The 16,440-nt window shown below is 43.7% G+C and overlaps 1 protein-coding gene across 1 annotated transcript in view; it reads left to right on the top strand.

Annotated features, from left to right (window-relative positions):
- LOC115471576 (myb/SANT-like DNA-binding domain-containing protein 3) overlaps positions 1 to 16,440 on the top strand; it is a 53,661-nt gene that overhangs the window by 14,302 nt on the left and 22,919 nt on the right. Inside the window, exon 2 of the mRNA XM_030205251.1 lies at positions 10,215 to 10,665. Within this exon, the coding sequence (XP_030061111.1) occupies positions 10,248 to 10,665 (418 nt within the window). The 5' untranslated portion in view covers positions 10,215 to 10,247. The remainder of the gene's footprint in view (positions 1 to 10,214; positions 10,666 to 16,440) is intronic.

The following is a 16,440-nucleotide window of genomic DNA, read 5'->3' as shown; positions in this document are numbered from 1 at the left end:
CGTTCTCGGAGATAAACGCCCATGGAGATAGACGTTTTCGTTCGATTATGCCCTCCACGTGACTCTGTAAGTCTAAGTGCTTTGAAAATGAGCCCCTTGGTGCCGTCTAAAAAATTTTTGCATCAATGTACATTTTTCACATTCTGCTGCCTAAAAAATACAGGTAAAAATGTATTAAAGTAGGAGTTTAAGTCTTCACAGCCTTTGACTTCATACCTGGTGTAAGCATCTTTGGCAGCAGTAATAACTGAAGTAATTTAGAATAGGTATCTACCATCTTTGTGCAGTGGGATGATGAAGTTTTTGCCCATTCTTCTTGTCAGAATACTGAAGTTCTTTTAGGTTGCCAAGGGATGGTCTTTACACTGCACTCTTCAAATCATGTCATCGATTTTCTTTTGAATTGAGGTATGGGCTTTGATTGGGCCACTCAAGGACATTTGCTTTCTTCTTGCTGAGTCCCACTCCATTGTTGCTGTTGCTATATGTTTTGTACCATCGTCCTGCTGAAAAGGAAATCTTCTCATTCTCAGGTCTGTGGCAGGCTGGAGCAGGTTTTCTGCCTGAATCTGTCTGTACTTTGCACTATCAATCTTTTCTTTGCTCATCAGAAGCCTCCCTGTTCCTACAGCTGCAAAAAATCCCCACAGCATAATGCTGCCATCACCATGCTTTACTATAGACACAGTGTTAGCTTACCACAGCCTTGAAAAAGGGCCCCTTTGTGATCTTGCAAGTCAGGTACATTTTAGATAGTAACTCGTGCACCTGAATGGAACTGGCCTTGAGCTTAGATTTGGAAAAGGTTTATAATCTAAAATCTAAAACCTGTACGTTTAGAACATTTTGCATATATTAGAGATGTTTATAGCAAAATTCTGATTTTTATTTTTGGATTTTTCAGAATTTTTCCTGATATTTGGGTGTGTTTTCATTTTGTTTTACACACTTGTTTTAACTTAAAAAATGATTAACGCATTAACATACAAACATACATAATATCATGTGCTAAACACTAGAGATGCCCATAGGAATATAGGCAAAAATGTTACCACAGCTTAGTAAAACGCCCTATAAAATGTTTAAGGTATGCAAATGAATGAAATTCGCACTAAGGAACACATCCATTTTTTTTTTTTTCAGTTGTGGTTTTAGTGTACAACGGGGGTGATATGTACATTGACTTCTTGCCATAGATGACTGGGTAATACTAAGGGGGTCTTTTACTAATAATTAGCCCGTCATATGCAGGAGGGCCCATAGGAGAAAAAAATGAGCCCTGTGGCAGATAACGTGCAATAATCATTAGTAAAAGTTCCCCTAAATATCAGTTTTTTTGTAATAATGCTGTGGATTTTGTGCATGCAGTATTTTATAAGATTTCTACAGTACAGGAATTGGTCCATTATCCTGTTGAGAAACTCTCTCCTCTGATTTTGATCAAGGCAAATTTTTTTTTTGTTTTTCCACTGAACATTTTTCATTGGTCCTCATTCACATGAGAAACCCATTTACTTTATACAATATGTATATAGTCCTGCATCTACTGGGTTTACTATAATAAATAACTGGGAGCCCTTTTACTAAAGCTTAGCGTACATTCATGTCAAGTAGTGTGTGCTAAGTGCCAAATGGCCCATAGGTATAATATAGGATGTGCAGCATTTAGTGCACACTAATTCTGTTAGTACATGCTAAGCTTTTGTAAAAGGACCCTTTAAATATTAATCTACTCGTCAAATATCTGATAAAGCCCCCAACTTTAATTTCACCTCCAACTGAAAACAAATTCAGTGCTATCATAGTATGATACATTCTGGTTTTGGAGCACCTAGAGAGTCATCAGTGGTTCCGAATTTTTAACCCTTCAGTTAACAAAAGTAGTTACAAATTTCACCTCAGATAATGATGTTAATAGGACACTTTTACCTCCGTCTATGTGGCTTTTTAATATAGATAGGAGTACTTGCCTGTTGCATTATCCTCTATAAATGAAAAGAAAGGAACACAGATTTCATGAACCTTTTTGTCATTGGCTGCTTTCTTGTATGTCATTTTCTCCAAACCACACTTCCATTCCTTAAGGTAGATGGGTGTGGAAGACCACACTCCATTCTAGAGATAAAAACATTTACAGTGGTGGAAATAAGTATTTGATCCCTTGCTGATTTTGTAAGTTTGCCCACTGACAAAGACATGAGCAGCCCATAATTGAAGGGTAGGTTATTGGTAACAGTGAGAGATAGCACATCACAAATTAAATCCGGAAAATCACATTGTGGAAAGTATATGAATTTATTTGCATTCTGCAGAGGGAAATAAGTATTTGATCCCCCACCAACCAGTAAGAGATCTGGCCCCTACAGACCAGGTAGATGCTCCAAATCAACTCGTTACCTGCATGACAGACAGCTGTCGGCAATGGTCACCTGTATGAAAGACACCTGTCCACAGACTCAGTGAATCAGTCAGACTCTAACCTCTACAAAATGGCCAAGAGCAAGGAGCTGTCTAAGGATGTCAGGGACAAGATCATACACCTGCACAAGGCTGGAATGGGCTACAAAACCATCAGTAAGACGCTGGGCGAGAAGGAGACAACTGTTGGTGCCATAGTAAGAAAATGGAAGAAGTACAAAATGACTGTCAATCGACAAAGATCTGGGGCTCCACGCAAAATCTCACCTCGTGGGGTATCCTTGATCATGAGGAAGGTTAGAAATCAGCCTACAACTACAAGGGGGGAACTTGTCAATGATCTCAAGGCAGCTGGGACCACTGTCACCACGAAAACCATTGGTAACACATTACGACATAACGGATTGCAATCCTGCAGTGCCCGCAAGGTCCCCCTGCTCCGGAAGGCACATGTGACGGCCCGTCTGAAGTTTGCCAGTGAACACCTGGATGATGCCGAGAGTGATTGGGAGAAGGTGCTGTGGTCAGATGAGACAAAAATTGAGCTCTTTGGCATGAACTCAACTCGCCGTGTTTGGAGGAAGAGAAATGCTGCCTATGACCCAAAGAACACCGTCCCCACTGTCAAGCATGGAGGTGGAAATGTTATGTTTTGGGGGTGTTTCTCTGCTAAGGGCACAGGACTACTTCACCGCATCAATGGGAGAATGGATGGGGCCATGTACCGTACAATTCTGAGTGACAACCTCCTTCCCTCCGCCAGGGCCTTAAAAATGGGTCGTGGCTGGGTCTTCCAGCACGACAATGACCCAAAACATACAGCCAAGGCAACAAAGGAGTGGCTCAGGAAGAAGCACATTAGGGTCATGGAGTGGCCTAGCCAGTCACCAGACCTTAATCCCATTGAAAACTTATGGAGGGAGCTGAAGCTGCGAGTTGCCAAGCGACAGCCCAGAACTCTTAATGATTTAGAGATGATCTGCAAAGAGGAGTGGACCAAAATTCCTCCTGACATGTGTGCAAACCTCATCATCAACTACAGAAGACGTCTGACCGCTGTGCTTGCCAACAAGGGTTTTGCCACCAAGTATTAGGTCTTGTTTGCCAGAGGGATTAAATACTTATTTCCCTCTGCAGAATGCAAATAAATTCATATACTTTCCACAATGTGATTTTCCGGATTTAATTTGTGATGTGCTATCTCTCACTGTTACCAATAACCTACCCTTCAATTATGGGCTGCTCATGTCTTTGTCAGTGGGCAAACTTACAAAATCAGCAAGGGATCAAATACTTATTTCCACCACTGTACAATGGATTTGAGAAATAGAGTGGGACTGGACAGGTGAAGACTTTGGATCCAGTTTGTAAAGGAGTTTTCCATAGTGTCCCTCAGATCAGTCCAGAAACTTGTGGGATTATGTCCGTCTACCAGCAGGTGGAGATACAGAGAATACCAGAACTCTGCTATATAGGACCCTGGCAGCAGCCTCACTTTCAGTATTCTCTCCATCTAGCAGGTGGACAGACATATCCTGGCAGCTGTGAACTGATGCAAGCCCCTGACCTTCGTGACAGCGCAGTTGACCAGTGGAGTTGGGTGTGTCCGTGTGGGCTTGGGGATACACCTGGTGGGGCCAGGTCCCCTCCCCTTCTTCCTCCTTCTCCCTTCTGTGGCACTACCCGGTATAAATAGAGCTACGATCTCTTGCCTCTTATAAAAAAGAAGAGATTTTTTGTTTAAAGTAGCAAAGGCTTTGGGGAGGGGGGCGTGTAAACGGACTGTTGGAGGCTGACTGTTGTCCGGTCAGAAAGTGCTGCTCTGCCTTTGTCTCGATCCACCTCGAGTAGTGAGTACCTAGGTTACTCGGGGCTCTTGGAGCATGTTTGTGCCAGATGAATCTGTAAAACGCTGCTCTCAGTGTGAAGTCCAGAGAGCAGCATTGGGGGTGTGTGTGTGACCTGTTCTTGTGCTTCTCCCTTGCCTCCTTCCCAAGCTGCCATCTCTTCTCCCCCACGTTCCAGTGTGTTGGACGCCTCTTCTGGAGCAGTTTTGGCGGGCTCCGGACTCAGCAGTTTTGCAGCTGCTATTTTGGAAGTGCCAATGCGCGTCCGTTTCCTGACTTCAGGGCAGTTGATCTCGTGGGGAGATGGGGTGTCCCCCCTGATGTCCGGGCAGATGGGGAGCCTTGCCACAGTGGGAGCCTTCTGAGGTTCCGTTTCCCCCCAAGATTGTGCTATTGATGGAGGCTCCTTCAGAGGGACCCATGGTTCCAGGTCTAAAGCGGGCATGCATGGAACTCTCCAGGGTCCTGGATGAGGTCTCTCTGTTGTCAGTCATCAGGGCACTCCATGGGGGATCCCTTAGAGGAGGGGGAATTGTCCCCGGACAAAGGAGATGATCCCACAGTGGCATGGATATTCCACAGAGAGGAGTTGATCTTTCTTATTTCTAAAACACTTGAGGTTCTTAAGATCTCTGTGCTGGATCCGCCCGTTTCAGAGACGATGGCTCACCCTATGATGTCCAGGGTCAAGAAGCCCCTGAGAATGCTGCATATTCATCCTGCCATGCAGGTCCTGATTTTGGACCAGTGGGACGCCCTGGAGGCAAGTCTGCAGGTGGTGAGGGCGATGGCCAAGCTATACCCTTTGACTCCTATGGAGTTAGAGTATCTCTGCTTGCTGCTTGTAAATTTTCTTATTACTATGGTCACTAAGAAGACTATGTCGCTGGTGAAGGGTGGCACAGCTCTCAAGGACATCCAGGACACGAGGTTGGAGTCCTCTCTTAAGCTGTCCTTTGAGGTAGCTGTGCTTTCTTTGCAGGCCATGGTCTGCAGCTTCTACGTGGCTCGCACCTGTTTAAGTTGGGTGTAGGCGGCCGCTGAGGGGGAGGACTTTATTCAATCTCTGGAAGTGGGTCTTGCCTATTTGGAGGACCTTCTTTATGACCTTCGGGTATCTGTGAAGGAGACGTCCTTGGCTTTTACTGCTTGGTAGTGGCTTTGGCTACCACATTGGTCCGCAGATTTGGCTTTCAAGATGCAGTTTGCAAAGCTTCCCTTCTTAGGCAACTCCTATTTGAGGACAATTTGGCTAAGATCGTCAACGATTTGGGGGATTCCAAGGGTCAGCAGCTACCAGAAGATGAGGCAAAGCCACCTTCTGGCACTTCCCTGTCCCGTTCCCAGTTTCGGGAGGTGCAGCAATTCCGGCCCTTGAAGTCCAGTTCGTTTCAGCAGCAGCCCTTTTGAGGGGTTCAACATCTGGCAGGCTCTTCTGCTTCCAAAGTGGTGCAAGCTCCCGCTTTTCCCAATGTTGAGGTCTCGATCCATTCCACCAAGCTAGCCGTTGGGCGTTTGGCACTCTTTCTGGAGGAGTGGACTAAGATCACCTCAGACTAGTGGGTCTTGGAGGTCATTTGGGATGGTTACAAGCTGGAGTTTGCTCGAGCACTTCAAGATTTCTTTCTGGAATCCCCATGCAAGGTGGCTGCGAAAGTGTTGGCAGTCTGGAACACCCTCGACGGGCTGCTTCTGGTCGGGGCAGTGACAGCAGTTCTACCTGAGGAACTAGGCCAGGGCACTTATTCCACTTATTTTGTGGTGCCCTAGAAGGGCAGCTCCTGGTGTCCTGTCTTCGACCTCAAGCAGATCAACAGAGCCCTGTAAGTGAGGAATTTCCGCATGGAGACACTTCGGTCAGCGATAGTGGCAGTTCAGCCTGGGGAGTTCTTGACGTCTCTGGACCTCAAGGAGGTGTATTTGCATATCCCCATTTGGCTGCTGCATCTGCATTATCTTCACTTTTTGTGATTTCTTGGAAGACACTATCAGTTCCAAGCCATGCCCTTTGGGCTGGCAATGGCACCTCGGACCTTCTCCATGATCATGGTGGTTGTAGTGGCATTTCTGCGGAAAGAGGGCATCTGAGTACATCCCTATTTGGATTCAAGAGTCCTCAATGGAGGAAAGTGCATGGGGATGCGCCAGGTGGTCAGCCTGCTGCGAGAGCTAAGTTGGGTGATCAACCTTGAAAAGAGCAAATTACAGCCCTCACAGACCCTCGAATATCTTGGGGTATTTTCTGATATGCAGGTGGGGAATGTTTTTCTTCTGGAGGCCCACAAGCAGAAGCTGCCTTCTCAGGTGTTCCGCCTCCTCCAGTTGCAAGTAATCCCCAGGCATTTAGAGCCTTCAAGTGTTGGGCTTCATGGCTGCTAACTTGGAGGTACTTCTGTGGGCTTGGCTGCACGAGGGACCTCCAGCTGTTGCACAGGTGGTCTCCTCTGGTCAACAACTATTGCCTCTGCTTTCCCTGGACAGTGCAGGCCAGGATCGGTATACATTGGTGGCTGTGACTAGCCAACCTGTGGCAGGGAGTGTCAGCCACTCCTGACTGGGTCGTCGTGATTACGGATGTCAGCCTTTTGGGCTGGGGGGGGGGGGGGGGGTCATTGCCTGGACAGAATGGCGCAGGGGCTCTGGAATGCAGGGTATAGTATGAGAGGTATCTGTGTTGGATCTGTTGGGAAACAGTGATCATAATGTGATCAAGCCTGAGCTACTCTGGAGTGAAGCCACAAAGGGAAATCTACTGTAGCAGCATTTAATTTTCAAAAGGGCGACTATGGTAAAATGAGAATGGTTAAAAAGAAGCCAAAAGGATCGGCTGCTAAACTTAGGACATTAAATGAGGCATGGGCATAATTTAAAAATAACATCTTGGAAGCCCAGACCAGATGCATTCCATGCATTTAAAAAGGTGGAAAGAAGAGCAAACAATAGCCAGCATAGATAAAAGATGAAGTGAAAGAGGTATTAGAGCCAAAATAACAACCTTCAAAGAATGGAAAAAGGACCCAAATGACGAAAATAAAAAGCAACATAAGTGCTGGCAAGTCAGATACAAAGCATTGATAAAGAAGACTAAAAGAGAATATGAAGAGAAACTTGCCACAGAGACAAAAACTGACAGTAACAACCTTTTCAGGTACATTGGAAGCAGAAAGTCTGCAAGGGAATTCGTGGGACCGTTAGATCATGAAGGAGCAAAAGAGGCACTCGGGGAGGACAAGGCCATAGCGGAGAGACTGAATGAATTCTTTGCTTCAGTATTTACGGAAGATGATGCAAGAGATTATGCCTGTGAAAAACCTAAAAAAAGTGAACCTGCTGTGTGGACTGTTTATGCTCAGGTTGATGATGGGATAGAATTTCTTCATGTCTTCAAGTCCTTGGGTCCTGATGATGGGGATGTCATCAGAGTTTTTCAGGTTGGCTTGCAGTCTGTCTTCATGGGGCTAGGGGACATGGTATAAGGGGATTCAGAATCCATGGTTGCCATGATGGGGTTCTGTGGGAGGGAGTCAACAGAATGGAGTTTCTTCCAGAAGTTAATGGTGTCACATAGGTAGCTGGAAGTGCTGGTAGCATAGGGTCTGAGGATGGAGTCCATGTAGCCAGACACTCCTACCGTGGTGGTGGTGGTAATGCTAGAGCCAATAGGGTGTCCAGGGTTCCCTGCTTTGTATATTTTGAGTAATAGGTAGAAAATAACTGATCAAGGCTCCTGGGCTGTGTCCAGGTTATTTTTTTTGTGCATATCAGTGGGAAATCATTTCAGGAGACTGGGTAGTTTATTCTGATATTCCTCCATGGAATCTGAAGGCAAGGACTTATAAAATGCGTTAGAGAGTTGTCTGTTTGCTTCTCTTGTGTAGCTCATGATAACTGTGGCTTGCTTCTTTGATAATGATGTTAGGATTGTTTCTTGAGGCTGTGGATGGCTTCCAGTTCTGTTTTATTAATTATTTCAAATGGGGCATGGCATTGAAAGCATTCTATGTAAATATCAAGGGGACAGCAGCATTTATAAAAAGTGTGGGTTGGGCGGGAAGTAAATAGTTATGTAACCTTGATTTGGTGTAAGCAAGGAGAGTCCTAATGCCAATAGCCTGCCACTGTACTCCTTTAGTACTGGACCCAAGCGGTGATTACTGCATGACTCAAATCACAAAGACTGGGCACCGTTTGAACATGGGCAAGAGCAGGGATTTCAGAAGGTAGAGTAGATTTGTCTACAGGATAAAACAAAATGAGGAGGTTTTGTGTGTATCTGGGCAAACTGGGCCCTTTTTTTCTTTCATAGCAATGTCATTTCTGCTTCTCTTGTGTCCTCTTCAGTCTCCATATTTTGTTCTTGGTTGTTTACCAGTTTATCTTTTCTCCCTCCCCACAACTCTCACTTAAGTGTACACATTGCATAGTCAAACTGAAAATACTGTTCATGGCTTTTGAGATGCAAATTTTGGTTTTACACAGTAAATATCTCTGCTGAGGAGTGTACACCAGTGGCATAGGCAGGATTGATGTTTGGAGGAGCCTGAAATTAACATGGAGGGTACTGGGCAATGTGGATGTTGCCACCACCTTCAGTTCTCTTCTCATTGGCTTGTGCTACATGCTGCTGATTTGGTGGGCCTGACTCCAAATTGGCGACACCATGATACAAAAGAACAACAAAAAGAGTCCAAAATCTCCCGCAAAAAGACAAAATCACAACGAAAATGAGCGGAAGCTATCCAGAAGGACCAGACTGAAGCCACAATAATGAGAACCAAAATAATTTATTCCGACCCAACACGGTCCGTGTTTCGGCCAAAAGCTGTGGCTGTGCCCCTGGTGTGCACAATCTTCTACTATGAGGGATATTTTCGATATGACATCTAAATCCAACTTTGGACGTTTTGCTAAAAATGTCCAAAAATCAAGTGGTGAACGTGGCCATTTTCGAACCTGAAAAAAACATTTGTCTTTTTGTTTCGAAAATGGCCATTTCCTAGAAGTTTTGTGCTCAGTGCGTTTTTTTTCTTTTGTGGCCATTTTTGGAAAACAAAAATGTGCAAAGGAAAAACGCACAAAAACAAGCCATTGGGATGTATGGGGGGGGGGGGGGGCAACATTCACATCCAAGCAGAGCAGTGAGGCACCCTAGGGGGCGCTGCAGTGGATGTCACATAAAAGGTCCCCCGTTGCCCCTTTATATTGTATGGGGAGCCCTCCAAAACCCACCAAACTTCTGTACCCAACTGTACACCACTGCAATAGCCCTTATGACTGCAGGTGTCATCTATATTGTGGGTATGATAGGTTTTTGGTGGGTTTTGGATGACTCACACTTTCCACCATAAGTGTACCAATTACAGTGGGATATGGGCTTGGGTCCCCTTCTCTACAATCCACTGCACCGACCACTACTCCAGGGACCTGCTTGCTGTTTTAATAGGACTGGCCATAGCATCTGACGCTGTCATAGAGGCTGGTATGTACTGTTTCTTTCACATCTTTGGGGGGGTGGGAGAGGGTCAGTGACCACTGGGGGAGTAAGGGGGGTCATGCCTTAATCTCTCCAGTGGTGATCTGGTCATTTAGGGGCACCTCCTTATTACTTAGTCGCAATTGAAACAAGTCCAGACTAAAACATCCAACTTTTAGCTCTGGAAATTTTTGCTTTGTTCCATTATGGCAGAAAAACGTCCAAGTTGTAGGAACGCCCATATCCCGCTCCCAACGAGCCTCCTTGTGATGTGGATGCATTGCAGATGAACTGCATAGAAAAACGTCATACAAATGTCTTAGCGATTTGGACGTTTTTGCATGAAAAACATCCATCTGGCACTTTATGCCACTTTTTGGATGTTTTTCTGTTTCAAAAATGATTCCCTATATGAACTGAGCCCCAGATCTGAAAGGCTTTAATGTTAAGATGTGCACATTTCTTTTCTTTTTCAGGAATTTTATCTTGCTGGCAAAACGTAGTGGAAAATGCAAAATAACGAAATACTCAAGCCTGCCAAATACTTCTCAGAACTAGAGAAGAGTGTGCTGCTTGCATTAGTCGAGAAGTACAAATATGTTCTTGAGTGTAAAAAGAGTGATGCGAGAACCATTGCACTGAAACAGCGCACCTGGCAGGCACTTGCCTATGAATATAATTCGCAGCCTAGTGTATCATTGAGAGATTTCAAGCAGCTGAAAAAATGCTGGGAGAATATCAAAGCACGGACCAAAAAAATTATGGCACACGAGAGAAGGGAAAAGGTCAAGTGGAGTGTTGGCCCAGCTATGAACAGTCATGAGTCGCTGAAAGAGAGAGTTGCCAGCATGATTCCGGAGCAGATTTACTTTTTACAGAATCCCCCGGATGAAGATTCTGAGTTCAAGCAGGAAACTTCTAACCAAGGTATAAACGCAGCTGCACATGTGTGTGTGCACAGGTGGGAGTCAGCTCTTGGGTTTCCAATGGCAGAGGTAATGCCAAAAGAGGTTTTATCACTCTTCAGAATTTGTTATGTTTATGACAGATTTGCATAGGGAAAGGGAAAGTGAGATACTTCTTTTATTGTTTGATATTAAATTGAGCAGTACATTAATCAGCACTAATTTAAAAAAATTTGTTAGTGTAAGGGAGAGAGGAATATAGTCTATGAATCAATAATAGTGTATGTGTTTTGTTGGGGGGGGGGGGGGGTTGAGAGGGGTTGGCTCAGCATGTTTTCCTCGAGCTACTTTTGGGTTTCCAGCTCAGCCAGTATTGACCTCTGTTCAGGATTGGCATGACCTTTCATTTGCAACTGCCCATGGTTTATTCCCCTATTTCTTTGATGCCCCTCCCACCTCAGCCCAGACATCACTGTAACAGCCATCAGCCAGGGACCACAAAGTAGACTAGATGTACTAAAGGCTGCTACTGCGTTAGTGCCATTAACATGCACTATAAATATGCTGTAGGTCCCACTGCAATAAATGTTCATGTGTGTTAATGCATGTTAGCGTGCCATAAGTCTGTAGCACCTTTAAGTAAATCTAGCCTTGTGGTACCCTCCAGGACTCGGCAAAACTGGCCTTTTCAGTCTGGCCCCTAGCTGTAGCTGTTAAACAATGGCTGAAGCTCCTTCTTTCACAGTAACCTCAGCCAGGCTGCAAATCAAACCCAGATTCTCTGCATGGCAGCACACAGCACTTGTCACTTAGCTATTGGGGTGGCTCTTGAATCAATAGTTCTGATGAATTCTAGATATATTTTTAAGGTCTGGCACATAATGCAAAGACTTGCAAATTGGAAAGGTAAATTTTAGAAACATTTGAATCGGGATGAGGGAGGGGAGGAACTTTGCCATCCAGATAGAATATAGAGTTAAAATGAAGATGAAAAGTTAAGTGACTGGCAAACCATGCTGCCTATAATGATTGGTGGTGAAAGCCTGTGCAGTACATTGTGGATTTTATGCCATCAACACATCTGATGAAGCATTAGGATGTACAAAGAATGGAGTTTTCCCTAGCATCAATTCCGTTATCAACACGCTGCATTCAGTAGATAACATAGCAATATTGTAAGATTTAGTACAATCTATGCCTAATTAGCAGTCTAAGATTTTAAGTGGTTATATAGCAATAAGATGTTTTAGGACATAGGCTTGGTTTTCTAAGTGTTGTTATGGAACGACAGTGATTTGAAAACATTTTTGCCCATCCTCCTGATTTCCCCTATTATTGCATACAATATGTCACACTGAATGGTTTCTGATCTTGAAACAAAATGTATATTATACAAAGAGGACCTGAGTAAAGACATTAGCACAGTTTTTATTTATTTAAGGAACACAATTATCTAGCACTCGTATCACCCATTTGAAAATAACTGCTCCTTAGCTACCCAGTTGACCAAATTTAGAGTCCAGTGCACTGCCCACTAGGCTACCCCTCATACTTCAATTGACCTCATTTAATTTATAATTAGATTCATTTGATTGAACACAGCCAGGTTTGATTTCAGCCAGCCACGTTGAATCATTCTAAACCTGACTTTATATTGAACCTTACCATGAGTGACGTAGTCACCACAAAGTTTCAACAAGACTGCTATGCCAAGGTTAAAGGAAACTTTAGAAGAGATGAGAAAAATGTTGTAGGAATAAATTGATCTATTAAAATGGTTACAGAGTCATTTCTAATATTCTGGAATGTCACCAAACCATAGTAAGAGCCTTTATCTCTAAATGGAAAAGATTTGGAACAGTGGTGAAATGGCATGCCAAACTTACTCCAAGGGTGCAGTGTCAACTCATCGAGGAAGTCACAAATCATCCCAAAATGTGATCCAAAGAACTGCTGGTGTCTCTAGCTTCAGCTAAGGCCAGTGTTCATGAAGCCAGAATAAGAGAGATGCAGGACAAAAATGGGATTCATAGAGTAGCAAGGTGGAAACCACTGGTATGCAAGAGTACTACTACTATTACTATTTAGCATTTCTATAGCGCTACAAGGCGTACGCAGCGCTGCACAAACATAGAAGAAAGACAGTCCCTGCTCAAAGAGCTTACAATCTAATAGACAAAAAATAAAGTAAGCAAATCAAATCAATTAATGTGTACAGGAAGGAGGAGAGGAGGGTAGGTGGAGGCGAGTGGTTACGAGTCAAAAGCAATGTTAAAGAGGTGGGCTTTCAGTCTAGATTTAAAGGTGGCCAAGAATGGGACAAGACGTAGGGGCTCAGGAAGTTTATTCCAGGCGTAGGGTGCAGCGAGACAGAAGGCGCGAAGTCTGGAGTTGGCAGTAGCGGAGAAGGGAACAGATAAGAAGAGTGCATGGGAAGGGGTGTAGGGAAGGACGAGTGTGGAGAGATACTGGGGAGCAGCAGAGCGAGTACATTTATAGGTTAGTAGAAGAAGTTTGAACAGGATGCGAAAACGGATAGGGAGCCAGTGAAGCGACTTGAGGAGAGGGGTAGTATGAGTAAAGCGACCCTGGCGGAAGACAAGACGGGCAGCAGAGTTTTGAACCGATTGGAGAGGGGAGAGGTGACTAAGTCGGAGGCCAGCAAGAAGCAGATTGCAGTAGTCTAAACGAGAGGTGACAAGAGTGTGGATGACGGTTTTGGAAGTGTGCTCGGAAAGAAAGGGGAGGATTTTACGGATGTTGTAAAGAAAGAAACGACAGGTCTTGGTGATCTGCTGGATATGAGCAGAGAAGGAGAGAGAAGAGTCAAAGTTGACCCCAAGGTTTTGAGCTGAGGAGACAGGGAGAATGAGAGAGCCATCAACAGAAATAGAAAACTGGGGTAGTGGGGAGGTGGGTTTGGGGGGAAAAATGAGAAGCTTGGTTTTGGTCATGTTTAATTTCAGGTGGTGTTGAGACATCCAGACAGCAATGTCAGACAAGCACGCTGAAACTTTGGTTTGGATGCAAGGTGAGATATCAGGGGTAGAAAGGTAGATTTGGGAGTCATCAGCATAGAGATGGTAGGAAAAGCCATGGGATGAGATTAATGAACCAAGGGAAGAAGTGTAGATAGAAAAGAGGAGGGGACCAAGAACAGAACCCTGAGGTACGCCGACAGGCAGAGGGATAGAAATAGAAGAGGCTCCACCAGAGTGAACACTAAAGGTGCGGAGGGAGAGGTAGGAAGAGAACCAGGAAAGGACAGAGCCCTGGAATCCAAGTGAGGACAGGGTATCGAGAAGTATGCTGTGATCAACCGTGTCAAAAGCAGCGGAAAGATCAAGAAGAATGAGGATGGAATATTGACCTCTGGATTTAGCCAGTAATAGGTCATTGGAGACTTTAGTAAGCACAGTTTTGGTTGAGTGGAGAGGGCGAAAACCAGATTGTAGTGGGTCAAGAATAGCATGTGAGGAGAGAAAATCAAGGCAGCGGTGGTGAACAGCACGCTTAAGTAATTTGGAGAGAAAAGGGAGGAGGGAGATGGGTCGGTAATTAGAGGGACAAGTAGGGTCGAGTGAAGACTTCTTAAGGAGAGGTGTGACCACAGCATGTTTAAAGGCAGTAGGGACAGTTGCAGTGGAAAGTGAGAGGTTGAGAATGTGACAGATAAAAGGAATAAGAGCAGGTGAGATGGCATTAAGAAGGTGGGTGGGAATGGGATCAGAGGAACAGGTGGTACATTTTGAGGAAGAAAGGTGAAGTGTAGTTTCCTCTATAGTAACTTCAGGAAAGGAGGAAAAGTAATGAGGGGAAGGAGAGAGAGGGGAACGGACTAGTGGAGGGAGATGTGGCGAGGTAGAGAATTCAAGGTTTATCTTTTGAACCTTGTGAAAGAATTCAGCAAGGGTCTGAGGAGATAATGAAGGGGGGGGGTTGGGGGAGGGGGCACCTTGAGGAGAGAGTTCAATGTGGTGCAGAGAAGTCAAGGGTTAGAGCCAAGAGAGTTGGTCAGTTGGATATAATAATCCTGTTTGGCGCGTAAAAGAGCAGATTGGAAGGAGGTCAGCAGAGTAACATTAATGCTTGTCTCGCATTTGCAAAAACACACCTGGATGATCACCAAACTTTTTGGGATAATTTTCTAAGAACCAATGAATCAAAAGTGGAACTCTTTGGACAACACAGGTTCCATTATATCTGGTGTAAAGCAAATAAAGCATTCTACAGTAAGGTCATCATACCAACAGGCAAACATAGTGGTGGTAATGTGATGGTGTGGGGAAGGCTTTACTGCCTCACTACCTGCAAAAACTGCCATAATTGAAAGAGCCATGAATTCTGCACTGTACCAGAAACTTCTTAAGGAGAATGTCTGGTTGTCTATCTGTGAGCTGGAGCTGAAGTAGTAATTGGGTTATGCAGCAATATAGTGATCCATAATTAAAAAGCAAGTGTACATCTGAATGGTTGAGAGGAAACAAAATTGAAAGTTGTTTGGATTGGCCTAGTCAAAAGTCCTCACTTGAGCCCAATAGAGTTGCTGGATTGCAGGTCCTAAAATGAGCAGTTCATGCCCAAAAACGTATCAGTGTGTCTGAATTAAAGAAGTTACGTGAAGAAGAGTGGGCTAAGATTAATCAACAGTGATGTAAAAGATGGATATAATAATAATACAAAAAAAATAATAACTATACTTGTATACTGCAGTGGTTCCCAAACCTAGTCCTGGAGGTTCCCCCAGCCAGTCAGATTTTTCAGGATATCCACAATGAATATTCATGAGAGAGATTTGCATGCACTGCCGCCATTGCATTCAAATCTCTCCACTGGTATACCGCTGCTACCATAGAGTTCTAAGCAATTTGCATAATTAAAGAAGAATAACCAAGACCATCACTTGGGAATTACATTACAGAGTATAGAAAGCATATTTAAAGCTTTAATAGATTTAAAAATTTAAAAAAACAATTATTATCCTAAAGAAGATACTAAATTACACAATTAACATAAATATTTCCTAAACAGCAAAGTTTTTAAACTATTTTTTCTAAAAACCAAATAAGAGTGTGGTTGATCAGAACATCTACAAACTTCATTCTATATCTTAGGGGCTTGATAGGCTAAAAGCATTTCAAATATCTTAGGCCTTTTTGTATGTTTCGCAGAGGGAAAAGCAAAAGGAATTTTCTTCTATTTCTACTGATGTTAACAAATGAGGAAGCATGTAGGCAGGGCAGTCTCCATTAAGAACTTTATGTAAAATACAAGCACATTTGAATAAAATCCTAACTTCGATAGGAAGTCAACGAAGCCTAACATAAACTCCCTGAAATATTATCTTTTTTATTCAGTGAGTCCTCTGCAGTTTTTGTATCAACTGTTTATGAAGACTAATATAGCTAAAATTTCAATAATCTAGCTTAGAAAGTAGTAGAGACCAAATTAGAAGTCTAAATTGTTCTCAACTAAAATATTTTCTCGTCTTGGCTTTCTCATCAGAAAAAAAGAACTTTTGACTAAAGCAATAACTTGAGCAGTGAAAGAAAGTTTGATCAAGTCATACACCTAGGGTCTTAATTATCGGCAAGAGCACATATCTAGTCTGATCAATAAGGATGTGGTTAATTAAAGGATCTGGTTTATTGTCAAATGGCAAAAAATTTATTTTCTCTGTGTTCAATTTTAATTTATATTTCATTTTGAGGAAGTGGATAATAAAGAGCACTCCCTCACTGTTAATACAGTTTGGCCACCTGGCAGTAGGTGGCACTAGTCTGCAGAGGCTGAGCCT

The sequence above is a fragment of the Microcaecilia unicolor genome, chromosome 1 (genome assembly GCF_901765095.1).
Source record: "Microcaecilia unicolor chromosome 1, aMicUni1.1, whole genome shotgun sequence".
Classification (NCBI taxonomy): Eukaryota; Metazoa; Chordata; class Amphibia; order Gymnophiona; family Siphonopidae; genus Microcaecilia; species Microcaecilia unicolor.
This window is presented reverse-complemented; position numbering and strand designations above follow the sequence as displayed.